The sequence below is a fragment of the Trichoderma ghanense genome, assembly GCF_004382785.1.
Source record: "Trichoderma ghanense strain CCMA-1212 chromosome Unknown scaffold_11, whole genome shotgun sequence".
Taxonomy (NCBI): Eukaryota; Fungi; Ascomycota; class Sordariomycetes; order Hypocreales; family Hypocreaceae; genus Trichoderma; species Trichoderma ghanense.
The window spans coordinates 40,351-54,821 of record NW_027395674.1 but is presented as its reverse complement, the minus strand read 5'-3'; the positions used below and the strand labels follow the sequence as shown (position 1 = coordinate 54,821).

Sequence of the window (14,471 nt, the reverse complement as noted above, 5' to 3'; positions counted from 1 at the left end):
CCGTACTCCAGAGTCTATAATCGCGAATTCTGTTCCCTAGAGCGAATTCTCAGGATCATCGGTGTCATATCTCCATGCAAATGCATTCATGAATATATTACAATGACTTGGGCCATGCACGGATTGCCACGTTTGTTTGCTCCCAGCGCCGTCACCACGCCTTTCCCCTATATTCAATCACTCCTCCAGCTGCCAGCCAGCTGCCACACCTCACCGCTCGGCTGCAGAAACAACATTCTTCCATGAGAAGCCGTGGCCTTCTGATACCTGCCCTGCCATCTTCCATCACTCGTCACATGAACTCTTCCATCAAAAAGCTCCTCCAACATCCACGCCCTGAACTGCACACATCATCATCTTCACTCCACCAAATCAACCACGCTCCATCGCTCAACACCAAAAGAAACACCATCACAAACACACATGCCACGCACAGCCATTTAGTCAAACCAACAATGGGAGACTCCAGCTGGATGCGCCTCCTCCCCGGCCAACGCTGCCGCACCCCCCTATCCTCCCACCCATCTCCCCACGACCATCACCTCCCCCCAACAGCAACAAGCGAAGACGGCCTCGACTCATCAAGCAGCAGCAGCAACCCTCACCACCTACGAATCTCCCCTCGGCCCCTAGCAGGCTTCTACCACGCCGCCTCGGACCCGGCAAACGACATCCTCGTCCGCGAAGCAGACCGCCTCCAGAACACGCCCTCGGTCGACGAAATGGCTGACATCCTCCGCACCACCATCATGGTCGCGCCCACGCCGCCGACGCTCGGTCCGCAGTACACCTCGCACGTCCTGCACGTCATCGAGGGCTACAGCAAGCTCCGGACGCAGCTGGCCAAGAAGGAGCGCGACGTCGCCCGTCTCGAGGCCGCGCGGCAGGAGGACAAGGAGCGCAGCAAGGCGCAGGTTGCCGAGTGGGCGGCGCAGGAGGCGCGCTATCGGGCGGAGATTAAGCGGCTGGAGCTCATTATTCACAAGATCTCTGGGCGCGGCGTCGAGGCCGTTGCGCTGGCGAGGTCGGGGAGTCTTGTTCGGAGGGGGGCGGCGGAAAGGGGGCATGTGGTGGTGGATGAGAACGAGTTTGAGCGTGAGGAGCTTGAGCTTGGTTCTCCTTGTCTGCAGGTCGAGGACGGACAGGGCAGACGGACGTGTAAGTTGTGTGCTGATTCCCTGCCCCTGAAATTCTTGTTTGCTTTACTTGTTGGACTGATGTCTGCTTGCTTGAAAACCCCCCCCCCAAACTGACCAACTCTTTCTTCCCCTGGCTATATACACAGCCTCCTTCTGTGACCCCTTCGACACAACAGCTCGCCTCAACACAACCCGCCGGCTCTGGCGCCATCGTTCCGAAAACAACCTCCTGGATCCCTTCTCCCGCAAGGGCATATCCCCCAGCCATCGACGAGGCCCAGTCCTGATCCATTTGGCGTCCCCTCAAAAGCCTACGGACCTGGAGCCGGATGATGACGGCGGCTTGGCCGATGAGAAGATCTGGACGGAAATTGACGTGGATCAGGCTTGAAAACGGCCATCGCTTGAGCGCTGGGTTGTTGAGGGAGTGAGAGAAAAGGGGCATTACGATGAGAGAATTCAGATGTACGAGTTTCTTCGTATCTGCTCATGCGTCATCTTTGGCTCCAGACATGGTATCCTGCCGGTCAAGAGCATCAAGCTTCATCTTCTCTACTGTCATCTGGGGAAGTAACAGTAACACCAGGGCCGTCCGGAGATATGTTTGCGACGAGAAGAAAAAAAGAAGTTCAATAGTCCATTAAATGGTATAAAGCCGCCCGTGGCACCCACTAGCCAGCTAGATGGATACTTACAAATGAAATCCCATTGGCATCCGGAGTACTTGCGTTCCTCCTGAGATGCAACGCCCAAAGTCCATGCAAAGGCCCTGACCCAACCACTGGGATGGCCGTAGATCCCATCCATTACCACCACAAGTGCGCCATCTAGATTGGAACAAATTCACAGATATATGTCACCGCCCTTGCCCGCAACCCACCGTCGCCATGCCTCCTCGTAAGCCCTTTCCAGGTCGTTTACCCACCGCCGTGTATTGAAGAGTCCGCACTCCCATCTGCTGTCCCACAGCAGTTTTCGTATCTCTGCCAGACGCCCCGTGCCCCGGCCGTATCCCTCATCCGTCATCACATACGTTAATCCCCCGGCTAGTTCTGTGGCTTGGTCCTCGTATTCCGTCTCGCCGTCCGCAATCAGTTCGAGTGCTGCCTGCTGACCCTCTGCCGACTTGGGCAGCGCGCCTCGCAAGATGGACGCCGCCATCCGGGAGCACATCTTGTACGAGTACCGGGGCACAGTGAGGAGAGGAGTGCTTGACCACAGAACATCGGCAGCGGTGGTGTGCGCGTTGCACTCCGCTGTATCGAGGAACAGATCGCATACTCTGGCCCTGGTGATGTGTTGGTTCTTTGGGGCCACGTCAGTAAAGACGAGCCGACTGGCAACCTCCGCCCCGGCCCAGGCTTCGGCGGTCTGTCGCAGATTGGCCTCTCCCAGTTCAGGAAACCGTAGAAGCCAGAGTATGGCCTTGGGAGTCCTGGCCAGGATCCGTAGCCAAGATCGGAATGTAGTTGGATCGATCTGCGCTCAGGTTAGCTGGTTGAAACAACACTTCAGGCTGACCCAAAATAGGGGTGATTTTTCGCGAGTTTAACTTGCCTTATAGAGTTGATTAAAGTTGGCCAGGATGATGGCATCGTCTGCGAGCGTCGGAAATAGTTCCTTGCGCATCTTCCACCGACGTCTCTCTTCATCCTCCCAGGTCATATCGCGTTCATTAGCCTCGCACGACTGTGCGTGATCACAGCAGAAGAAGGTGTCTCGGCAGAATATGATGTTTTCCGAGTACATCCACTGGCGCTCATCGCCCTCGGTCTGGTCCTGAAACACGTCCTCAATGGTGGCGTTGCTCCTCCAGGGGCGCAGAGTGCTCGGTGGGATGGCCGTTGTGTCGGCGAGGATGTAGTCACACCACTCTGCACCAAGCGTCCCGGCGAATCCCATAAAGGACATCTGGATGGGGGCTGGGCGAGCAGCAAATATTTCGTTGCGAGCACCTCTAGTGTAACCGTTGAGGTTGACCAGTATGTGAATCTCGTCGCGAACTATCTGTTCGATCAGCTTCTCTGCTGGCCAAGAGCTGACATCACGAAACACAGGCGCCTCTCTTTCGATCTGCTGCCGATGGATGGATTTGTCACTGGGGGTCGTGGCATAGCAGAAAGCCCGGGCGCGTTGAGGATTGTGGAACCCAAATACGGACTGCATTCTGTGACGGCCGAAGCGTGTCAGTACGTTGCGTCACAAGTCAGGGGTAACACGCAAGGAGGATGGGACTCACAGGTGAGCTAGTGGGTGGTTATTGAAGTCTGACGATACGTATCCGACGTTCAAATAGGGGTTTGGCGGAGGCGGTGGCGGATACACCGTAGGCGGGAGCCATGGGGCCCGAAGCGTCGAGCACGATATTCGCATTGCATTGCGCTGGGAGATGGACCGTATGTCTTTGGCAGAGAGCGGGTACGTGAACGTATGGAAAGGAAGCACAGTTGGCGCAGATGGTACGGTGAGAGATGAGGGTAGCTGAGGCCGGAAATAGTGTGACGGCGTTGCCTCCCTTTGGGCGACATGCCGGTCATGATACCATTTCCACAAGATGACTCTTGTCGCCCGTTCCACGAGGCGAACCAAGCGCGAGCCTTCCCACGGTCCGGAAGCCCAGGCACGTATGGCTTTCTCCAGGCGAAAACCGGGGTTGTGGCAGAATTCCTGGAGTTGTTCCACCAGCCCGTGAATTGTCGGCTGTTGCAGTATGTTGCGGCCCCAATGCGATGCGTCCTCCAGCTGCTGACTTATGATCCCAATCACCCGCTGGGTAAGGCCGCTGCCATGCATGGCCGTCCGCACGTCGACCAGGGTGCCCTCATCGTCAACGTGCCATCGGTCATATTTGCCCGATTCAAGCAGCGCTCCACCTCTGCCACGCCAATCGCATACAGAGTTGAGGGCCGTCAAGAGCCCGCAGACGGCTTCGGCGAAATCGGGGTTCGAGTCCACCGCTCGCCTGTAATAGGCAATGGCATCCTTGATGCGGCCCTTGTCTTTTACCGCATTGGCCAGGTTGGTCAGAGCGATATCAAACGTCCTGTCGCATGACACCGCTCGCTCGTACATTTGGATCGCGAGGTCCAACTGGCCAACGTCCTTGAGGAGGCTGCCGAGGTTGGTGTGCAGGTGAACATGTCTCGGGTCGAGACGAAGTCCGTAATTGTAGTACGCCAAGGCGAGGGCGAGGCCGCTGCCAGGGACGACACCAGGAAGACTGGGTCGAGGAGAAGCCATCCCTGGGGTACTGACATTGCTTGGCGCCGCCTGCTGCACGCCCGCAAGCAGGATGCCGATATTGTTGGCTGTAGAGGGGCTCTCTTGGAGAGAAAGCGAAAGATAGTACAACGCCAGTATGTCACCGACCCCTGAGGGCTGCCTCAGCAGACTGGGAACAGTGCTCCCACCAGACATTGCGTCCTGGAAGATCTTGGCCAGGGAGAGCAGAGCGTTGCTCGTCGTTTGCACGGCAACCCGCCTGGCGGCGCCTTCGGGAACGAATGCCAGCCCGGGCAGTTCGCTGCCTCCGCCGTCGGCAGCAAATACAAGGTGGGCAGTCTGGCGAGCCTTCTCAGGGGGTAACAAGAGGGGGCGCCGAGAATCTGGCCTACGATCATTGCCAGTCGAGAATGACCCTGGCGGCGCGAGGACAGCATGGATCCGGGTAACCAAGTCTTGGACGCTTCGTATGCGCTCCCCGACACTTATCAACACAGCCTCTTCGAATGCCTCCGAGGCCCTCTCCACATCCTTCAAGCCATATAGTATTGTGCCCTTGGCATGGACCAGCGCCAGAATCCGGCCGTTTTCACTGTTGGGGAGCGCATATCCGCTGGACCCGAAATCAGGGCGTCTGGAGCTGTGGCTATTCGTCAACGAGGATGTCTCGTAATGATAATGATAGGGCGCCGTAGGTTTTGAAGGCTGTTGGCTGGGAGGACAGCCATCGCTCGAGGCAGGGTAGCTCGCCGGCGTCGGTTTTCCTCTGGTTAAACTCAGCGCTTGTTGCACGAAGCAAATGATGTCGATCGCCTCGCGGCTCCGCTTCTTGTACAGCAACCCGACGAGCTGCTCCGTGGCCTCCAGATGGTCAGGGCGCAGCTTGATGGCTCTCAACCAATGCTGCTCAGCTTCCTCTTGGCGGTTGAGGCAATAGAGCGTAGCGGCTAAATTCGTGATGGCCTCAACATGGCTATAATCTGAGTCAGATATAGAACAACCACTTGATAGTTCATCTGGAACAGGTCGAACCTTGAATCTAGAGTAAGAACTCTGGAGAACCATTCCACGGCGTCCTCGAACCGCGAGAGGCCATATAAAAGGCACCCACCGAGTAAGATCCCATCAACCCACTTCCAATTACTTTGCTCACATAGATTCTTCAACATGTCAAACGAGTTTTTCGCGTTTAGAATGGGTAGTGCTTTCGCCATAGCAACCGGACCAACTGCGCCAAACGACGACGATGGAGTATACACGTTGGAGGGAGCCCGAAAATGCGTTGCCGACGTGCGACGCCGATGAGCTTCCACATGGACATCTTGCCCAATCGGTGGCCTCGTACTGTTGCTGAGAGTATCCTCAATATTCGACGTCAATGCCCCCGGATGGCCATTCGGCATGATGGCCGAAGGAGTAGGCCGCTCAACGCTATGATTCACACCTCGAAAGGTATCAAAATGCTCCTTTCTGGACTTTGGGGGTCTGGGAAATACCAGGACTTTAAACCTCGAGCTGGAATTGCCGCCACTGCTCATCTGGTCGAGCCTCCTGGCTGTTTGCAGGTAGGCCAGCAGTTCAACGTAGTGTTCCTGGGCCTTTGAGTAGACCTTTTCCGTAAAACTCGCCTGAACAGCGTATTGTTCGCCGACGGGAGCATCCTCCACAAGAGTGCTCTGGCCCAGATAGCCCCCCTGCACCAATGGCTGTGAGGGGAATGAAACGTCGAGGCCAGCCTTGAAGTCCGGAACGGGTCTATAAGGTAGCTGGACATCCGAAGTCTGTTGCGGAAAGCTTCCAGGGAGCAGCATGGACCTCGGTTCAGGGTACTGAGATGGATCGAAGTAGCCGAGATTTTGCTGCGAGGCCAGCTGCCAGCCAAACTGGTTGAACCCCGCGGCATCAGGCGCAGAGGCCGGGGGCGGACAAAAGGCTCGCACATTATACTCTGCCGCCCTCATAAGCGGCTGATACATGTCCGGAACCTGGCTGAACATGGGATATCCATAGGGCTGCCATGAGGGTCCCGGCTGGGGGACCATAGAGGAGCCGCTGGAGAGAACGAAGTTGTGCCCCCCGTAGCTGAGAGACCACGGCGATACCGCGGGAGCTTGCCCCAGGCTTATCGGATCGGCGTTCGAGAGACGAGACTTGGCGTGAAAGGGCAGGTTATTCGGAGGGGCGTAGGGGTAGATGCCAGAGGGCGTCGGAAGGATCAGTTGCTTGAGGGGCGGCGGGCCGGGCGACAGCTGCGTCGGCGAGCCATCGTAGCCGGCGTCGATGGTGCCCCGAGGCGTCTTGCGGCGCAGGTGGTAGTCGTGGTCTCGCGAGCCTTGGCCGGCGGATGCGGAGCTGACCAGGCCGCCGTATGGGTGAGAGGCGCCGCGATGGTAGGGCGACGCGACGGCTCGCCTGTCAGCCTCGGGCCTGGCAGCCGGTGCTCCAAAGGATTCGAAGTCGACGGGGACGGGCACCACGCGCGGGTGCGCCTGCACGAGGGGCAACATGCCCACGATGGATGGTAGCGGCGGGTTTAGATGAGGGCGAGGGCGAGGACGGGCTTCAGGTCGAGTCAAGGAGAGAGAAGCAGAACCACTTGCGGACGAGCAGCAATGTCGATGCCGTTCACATCATGGCTGAGGACGCCGGCAGGCATCGGGGGCTGAGGCGCTGCGCTGATGTGCACGGGGCCAGCAGCTGCAACGGCGGCACAGGTGTCTAGACAGACGACGTGACTTGACACTTGACTTACCTCCCCGTCTGCCAGACTAACGGCTCTTCTCGAGGTACGGGGGCCGGGTTTGTGCGTTGTACTGTATCTCTACCTTGCAAACGAGCAAACGCAGACGCAGCATGGAGTTTCAAGCAAGGCAAGGGAAGCGGACAGTAGTGACAAACGGGCTGAGCTAAGGATGCCTCGAGGCTGGGTGATTCAAGCAGGGGGGGGTATGATGTAGAGTGGGTGGCACTGACTAACACCTGCGTTACTCGGGCATGCAGGCTGCATGTGCACAGTGCGGGCGTGTGTCAGCCAAGAAATACCTACCTAGGTACCTACTAGGTACCTACACGACCACAAATTGTTTGCTCGAGTTCATTCAAGGGGATCGAGATGTGCGGTTTCCTTGACCAACAAGGGGAAAAATGTCGGTTTGGCAAGAGGACGTGTTTGCAATATAGCAAGCTGGTATGAAGACGAACGGGCAACTTGACCTTGTGACCGGAAGCAGAATAACACTCTACGCTAGGCAGGTAGCAATATGAGTAGGTAAGGTAGTAGGTAGGTAGTAGGAAGTAATAGTTTATTGTGACATTCAATGGCAAGATCAACCGCAAGACACATTACCATCGTCCAAATACCTCTAGATGCTGCTCTATAACGGTCTAGTGTTCCCCCACTTCTCTCTCTTTCTCTATTGCGCTGTTTCAGGCTCTTGCAAAAAGCTCACGACGGCTGTTGTGGGTGTGTGTCAATTAACGCAGATCTCGACAAGTGTGCTTGGTGTTTGATTGAAATTACCTTGTCTGAAGGCTTCAGGTTGCTCCGATATCAGCCAGTGGCCGGCATCGATGTCGGCCAATCGAAAGCGCGGGAAAAACTGGCCAATGATGGGAAGCACGTCGTCCGGCACGTATTTGCTCTGGGTGCCTCGAACAAAGAGGGCGGGCTTCGTGTAGCGTGCCTCCCCTGGGTTCTTGTAGGGAAAGTCTCCGAGGTGGTCGAGTGATCGACCGAGGATGTCCAAGGGGACGCGAAACCTCTGGATGCCGTCCTCAGGTGAGCGATACAGGTTCCCGAGCAGGAACTGGCGGATCGGGAGCGACTGTTACAAGACACGGTTAGCCTCGACGAGAGTCGGATGAAGGAGCAACAGCGGCGTTGATTGACCTCTTCGTAGTCTCGGAGGATGGCGTCTGCCTCGGACTGGCGAGTGACTTTGGCCTCTTCAATCTTTTTCATGCCCCGGACATAGGAAGCAAACGTCCTGCTCAGCGTGACATCGACCGGGGCGTTGTCAACCGCAACAACCTTTGCCACGGTCTCTGGCGAGCGGAGGGCAGCCGACATGGCCGTCTTGGCGCCCCTGCAATACATCAGCCGGCTGTCAGGGCTTCCCGCAGTCTCAGATGAGCATACATGGAATGGCCTATCAGAGTAGGTTCTTTGAGACCATGCTGGTCGATGAAGGCCAACAAGTCCTCGGTCATGGCCACATAGTCGTGGCGGGGATTGTGGGGAGATTCGCCGTGGTTTCTCAGATCCTTTACTCCTGTTTAACTGCTAATGAACGCGCTTGGGTCGTCTTTTGCACTTCAACCTACCACGGTGTATACGTGAGTCTTTAAGTCTCGGGCCAGGGCTCTACGATGGTGTGAGCGAGAGACTACAGCACAAGATGGAGCATCGCTTACTTGCTGATTCCCCTGTTGTTCTTCTTGGACCCAAACAGGCCATGAAGAAAGATGATTGGGGCGGTTTTCTCATCTTTACTCGGGCTTGCAGGTGAATGGAGGTCAAAAGCCAAGGGCGAGACGGCCTGAGGATATTTTGCTGAAGAGGCCAATCGCACTTGGCGACATGTGCCCTGGAATGTGGCTTTCGCGAGCCGCGAGCGCAGGGCAGAAAGCATATTTACGTGCGGTGTCGAGTTAGTAAGATGGGTAATTGAGAGGATTGGTTGGAGTGCTCCCACTGCCTTGTGCGAGTAGTAGATGCCACTAGAAGATGGGGATTCCAGTGCTAGTTCGTACTGTAAGTTTAGTACTACGGCATTACGGTATGGACCTGGAACGCATCTCAATCTGACAGGCAATGTTCGAATAAGCAAGAAGACGTCATAAGGCTATGTATGTACGTTGCCTTAGCGTCGCCAGAGGGTTGTTGGTTGATATTACAGTAACATATTGCGAGATGGAATAGAAGAGAAGGGAAAAAATTCCTCATCGACGCCCTATCACAGGCCACCAACGCTGCCTCCTAATCTCTCTGGCAGCACTAGCGGAGCAGCGGCAGCAATAGCTCGGAAACGGGGTGAGCTTAGAACTCACCATCTCACCCGACGTGGGGTCTATCGGAGTTTGTTGGATGCAAAGAATGGGAATCCGTACCTGATGCTGACGGAGCTTTTTCATGCCTTGCAGACGGTTGCCTTTCTTTCTTCTCCCGACGCCACAGCGTGAAAGCGAAGACGTGATGGACAAGTTGAAAGTTGTATTCGAGCAGACATGTTGCACATGCGCATCATTCAAGGTTGCTCCCGGTCTCGAACTGCCTGACGTACTGTATATCACTCTCCTAGGCTGTTGTTTACATGTGAAAGCCGGACTTGAGGCCAAGTACTTACCTACCAAGCTTTCAACTGATCGAAACTACCTTGAGAATAGACAGAAAATATCACAAGCCATGGTATCTGGGGTTCTTGACGCATTCTGCCCGTAGACAGGCAAACAGAAAAGCCTCTTGACTAGAAAGGGTTATTCCGGCATCTGTATATAAGTGTGCATCTAGTGCTAGATCAAATGCCTTGTTAGCCAAGGCTGGGCGCTGGCCGTAGCCACTCTTTTACCACCAACCAGGTAATACCGTATGTGTAAGTGGCCGCAATTGGCCGCAAGCCGGTGTCGGCTCCTTCTTGACAGAAAAGTATCACCCGATTTTTCTATACTTCCAAAATGCTACGTCGGGACCTGCTTAACCCAAGATAGCAGTGAGTCATGTCATGTCGAGGACTATCTAGTTGTACTAGCACCTGTCGTCGAAATAAATAAGCCAAGAATCTCCAGAGACCTCACAACCCAAGATACCACAGACACACATACCACCACTCGCAACCAACCGTCGCCATGTCGTCCGCTCGCGATATCAACCCCGGCGCCCCGACCTCGAGATCCGTCGTCTCCAGCTGGGGCCAGAATCTTTCCACCTCGCCCGCCGCGACGCTGCAGTCGCCCACGGCGAGTCTCGGCGGCCTGCTGCCCCGGAGGAGCGTGCCCAAGATCCTCAAGCCCTTCAACACGCAGGACATCAAGATCCTGCTGCTGGAGAATGTCAACCAGACCGGACGGGACATTCTCACGGCCCAGGGCTACCAAGTGGAAGCCCTCAAGTCTTCGCTGCCTGAAGATCAGCTGATCGAGAAGATCCGGTAGGCAGCCCTTGATGCGATGGGTCATTGCAACTAATCATTGAGTCAATTGCTGCGAATTGCCTGCTGCGGTTGGTTACTTTGCCGATTTTGACTCTTGCAATTGACCTTTGCCCTTTCTTTGGTCATTGCTGTTGAACACCGCTGACGTTTGCCAACGCCAGTGACATCCATGTTATCGGCATCCGCTCAAAGACGAAGCTGAGCGAGCGAGTCCTCAGCGAAGCCAAGAACCTGCTCGTCATCGGATGCTTCTGTATCGGAACCAACCAGGTCGATCTCACCTATGCTGCTCGTCGCGGCATTGCCGTCTTCAACTCTCCGTTCGCCAACTCTCGCAGTGTTGCGGAACTGGTCATAGCTGAAATCATCACCCTGGCGCGGCAGCTTGGCGACCGATCCATTGAGATGCACCGCGGCACCTGGAACAAGGTCAGCGCAAAGTGCTGGGAGATTCGTGGCAAGACATTGGGTATGCTCTACATACCCGTCCATTCCCCTTTCCCCGGGCCATTGACGCAGTCGACTCAAGCCGTCGTGTTCTAACTTGGAACCGCCAGGAATTGTTGGATACGGACACATTGGTTCCCAATTGTCCGTCCTTGCTGAAGCCATGGGCATGAACGTCATTTACTATGACGTCGTCACGCTGATGGCTCTTGGAACCGCTCGCCAAGTGCCCTCATTAGACAACCTTTTGGAGGAGGCCGACTTTGTGACTCTGCACGTGCCCGATCTCCCCGAAACGAGAAACATGATCTCTTCCGCTCAGCTGGACCGCATGAAGGAGGGATCATACCTGATCAACGCCAGCCGTGGAACCGTTGTCGATATCCCTGCCTTGGTCAAGGCGATGCGCTCAGGGCACATTGCCGGCGCCGCCCTTGATGTGTACCCCAACGAGCCCGCTGGCAACGGCGACTATTTCACAAACAGCCTGAACCCGTGGGCGGAAGAACTTCGCAGCTTGAGCAACCTCATCCTCACTCCCCACATTGGTGGAAGCACAGAGGAAGCACAGCGTGCAATTGGCGTTGAAGGTTAGCCCGCAGCACCGCGAAGCCAGAAAGGAGTTGAAGCATACTGACTAGGATATAGTTGCCGAGGCATTGGTTCGTTACATCAACCAGGGTATCACTCTGGGAAGCGTCAACCTCCCGGAAGCTCAGCTTCGATCCCTCACCCTGGACGAGCCAGACCACGCTCGTGTAAGTTGACATTCATCCTCACCGTGGCATGCATCGGTTCTAATCTTCCGCTACAGGTCATCTATATCCACCGCAACGTACCAGGCGTGCTGCGCAAAGGTTGGTTCAAGGTCTCCAACCCCCTTCAGCCCGCATCATGCTAACCGCGAACAGTCAACGAGATCCTCGGCGACCACAACGTCGACAAGCAGATTAGTGACAGCAAGGGAGATGTAAGAGCGCCTCTTTGTCCCACCTGAGAGTCAATCCTAACAAGATCCACAGCTGGCGTACCTGATGGCCGACATCAGCAACGTAAGATATGAGCAGATCAAAGACATCTATGAGAGCCTGGAAGGCCTTAGCTGTAAGTCCGAACCCTGTGCTGTTGTTGCCTTACACTGTCTAACATTCTTACAACAGCGTGCATCATGACAAGAGTCCTCTACTAGAGGGCTTGCGGTGCTGTGTTGTGGGGTGCATTTGATCAAAAGTTTGGCATATTGGGGCATCATTTGGTGGTAAAAAAAACAAAGAAAATCGGCAAGAGGGCACTCTGAGCTTGATATGAACATATATGTGAATGGCATGGTTTGCTTGCTTCAACAGTTGGGTTGGTATTGACGGCATGGTATTCGATGGCAGTTTCAACAGCATCGTCCCCTTTTCAGGACTTCTCAGAAGCCCTGTAGGTATATACAAATGTACAGCTTTGTTTCAGATGGGTGATGGCATTCTGGCGTGAAATACTTTTACATCTACGTACGCTTTGTCTGCGCCTCTACAGACATTTTGCCGTCGTACATGGATTTCTGCGGTATAGAGATTTGCGGTTTCAAAGAAGGCAGGGTAAGGAGACCCTATCGCACGAGAAGAACCAGATATCAAGCCTACGACCATGGATCGCAATCAAGCGACAATGCCTTGCCAGAGCTAACATCAATGCGATATTTCTATTGCCACTCCGGCCCTGGGAGTGGAATGGGGGTCCAAGGAAGTAGAGCATGATGGGCCAGCCGGAACGTTGGCTTTCTTGCCAGTCTCCTTCATCTCGGTAGCCTCCCAGCGGGCAGGATTCGACGTTATTGGCCCAACACGTGGATTTCGGTGAAGACTCCGTTCGAGAATCCGAGCTTATGTTGGTTTGCAGGCATATATCGTCGTAAAGTAATGTAGTTATATTGAAGAGATTCGGCTTGTTCTCCCGGCACCTCTCTATCGCACATAGGCAACAGCACACTCTTTGTAGTAGAGCCACGCTTAAACAAGTCCCTACCAATGGCTGATATCCTCTCGATAGAGTTCTTCATCCGACGACCTGATCGATTTGTCTAGTGGTCCCAGGGATGCTTCCACCCAAGCAATGCGGGGCCTGCGAGCATTCCAGACGTTAGAAACTGGCCGTACAGAAGCCTTGTATGGGAATTGAGTGTTTTACCATCTTTCTTTGCCCGATACATCAGCTGAGATATGATTGTCAGCATACAGCGCTCCCCTCCATGACATACTTCGCTGCGGCCTAGATCTGGCCGTCAGGGGGCAGTGGACTCACCCAGAACCACATGCCGGCACCAAGAGCTGTGGCCGTTACTCGGTAGATCGGGGCGACATGAGGGACGGGAGGCTTCGGGGGACCCATGGCTGCTGCGGGTTTACTGTTGCACCTGGGAAGTTGTTCAGTCAAGCGTTCGAGGAAGGGTGTCGTTGGGTGCGGAGAGCAGTACCTAGAGACTCAAGGTCAGCGTCCCTTTGTTTCCGATTGTTGAATGACGACGGCTTCGATATGTCAGGTCACAGCGGAGGACTTACCAGGCAGATTGGATTGAACGTCGCTGTTTTGCGATATGCGGAAGGCAATGGCCGGCCGATGAAGCATCTGGAGCAATCAAGCGCAGTTCGGGTCCGTGATGACTAACACGTGCATATCCACCTTTCGGGTGGCTTTCGTTGGCCCACATATAAGAATATCTGCCCAAACGGTCACTTCCCGAAAGGACTCGGTCTCTGGCTGAAGTGCTGGTGCACCATATGTACGTACAATTGTAGATGAATGCAGCTGCTTGAGTGGGCTCTTTACAATACTGTATTTCGCGGTCCACAAAACATGAGGATGCGGAGAGGTCATCCATACTTCAAGTGGTTATATAATCCTGGTAATTGCTTCTCCGGATTGGAATCACACATGCCGCTGGGGGCATTCATGCTGCTCCGATGCGAACTTTGAATGCCGTGATGCTAAACCACCGGGCCACTCTTGACCAGCACTTATTATATAGAGTCATATGGCGCTGCCACAAAGGAAACACGCAGGCCAAAGAGACCGCTACATGCATGATAAGTTACAACCTTTCCCAGGCACTGTCCAAGCTGCAAAATACAGTACATCTCATCGCAGGACTGCTCAAGGCCTCCAATCCATTGGCTGCATTTCCGTTGGCTGCCAGACTCCTACAAGTCGCTGTCCACCAATCAGCGGATTTCGTCCTGGATTGGATTCTCGATGCCGTAACTCGAGAGGAAACGCATGCGCAGCTCACGTGACATACACCTCACTTGCCACTCTCGCGCCTTAGCGTGGACGAGGGCCAAAGAGGGCTGGAGACTTGTGGAGCAGGGAAAAAAAATCCCACAGAATTAGCGGAAAAATATATGCCCCGGTACCTTTCTGGTTTGGCTCGCTTAGACTCACGTTGATGCACACAACAATTGAAATTCTTCCAACCCCTCCACCAACTTCTTAGGACCCTTTCGATTCCCAAGTGCTCGTACGCCGACCA

At 54.9% G+C, this 14,471-nt stretch overlaps 4 protein-coding genes across 4 annotated transcripts; 2 read left to right on the top strand and 2 right to left on the bottom strand.

Annotated features, from left to right (window-relative positions):
• Window positions 1-455: 455 nt before the first annotated feature.
• On the top strand, window positions 456-1,530 carry CCMA1212_007998 (uncharacterized protein; the record flags this gene model as incomplete). Its single annotated transcript, XM_073705154.1, has 2 exons — window positions 456-1,158; window positions 1,286-1,530. 2 exons carry the CDS (start codon window positions 456-458, stop codon window positions 1,528-1,530), a joined length of 948 nt encoding a protein of 315 aa, XP_073556054.1.
• A 452-nt stretch (window positions 1,531-1,982) lies between these two features.
• CCMA1212_007997 (putative UDP-N-acetylglucosamine-peptide N-acetylglucosaminyltransferase SEC) lies at window positions 1,983-9,080 on the bottom strand (the record flags this gene model as incomplete). The annotated part of the gene is made up of 10 exons (XM_073705153.1): window positions 8,775-9,080; window positions 8,685-8,724; window positions 8,500-8,624; window positions 8,251-8,446; window positions 7,882-8,185; window positions 7,114-7,174; window positions 5,838-6,956; window positions 3,379-5,334; window positions 2,693-3,306; window positions 1,983-2,623 (listed from the first exon to the last, which is right to left on the bottom strand). The coding sequence occupies exons 1-10, from the start codon at window positions 8,990-8,992 to the stop codon at window positions 1,983-1,985; spliced, it is 5,274 nt and encodes a 1,757-aa protein (XP_073556055.1). The 5' UTR covers window positions 8,993-9,080.
• Window positions 9,081-10,171: 1,091 nt separating this feature from the next.
• Window positions 10,172-12,146, top strand: CCMA1212_007996 (D-3-phosphoglycerate dehydrogenase 2; the record flags this gene model as incomplete). The annotated part of the gene is made up of 8 exons (XM_073705152.1): window positions 10,172-10,507; window positions 10,672-10,979; window positions 11,068-11,547; window positions 11,606-11,715; window positions 11,772-11,814; window positions 11,869-11,927; window positions 11,980-12,061; window positions 12,118-12,146. Exons 1-8 carry the CDS (start codon window positions 10,206-10,208, stop codon window positions 12,144-12,146), a joined length of 1,413 nt encoding a protein of 470 aa, XP_073556056.1. The 5' UTR covers window positions 10,172-10,205.
• Window positions 12,147-13,025: 879 nt separating this feature from the next.
• CCMA1212_007995 (uncharacterized protein) lies at window positions 13,026-13,823 on the bottom strand (the record flags this gene model as incomplete). The annotated part of the gene is made up of 4 exons (XM_073705151.1): window positions 13,026-13,157; window positions 13,247-13,358; window positions 13,504-13,570; window positions 13,733-13,823. 4 exons carry the CDS (start codon window positions 13,821-13,823, stop codon window positions 13,026-13,028), a joined length of 402 nt encoding a protein of 133 aa, XP_073556057.1.
• Between the last annotated feature and the right edge of the window lie 648 nt (window positions 13,824-14,471).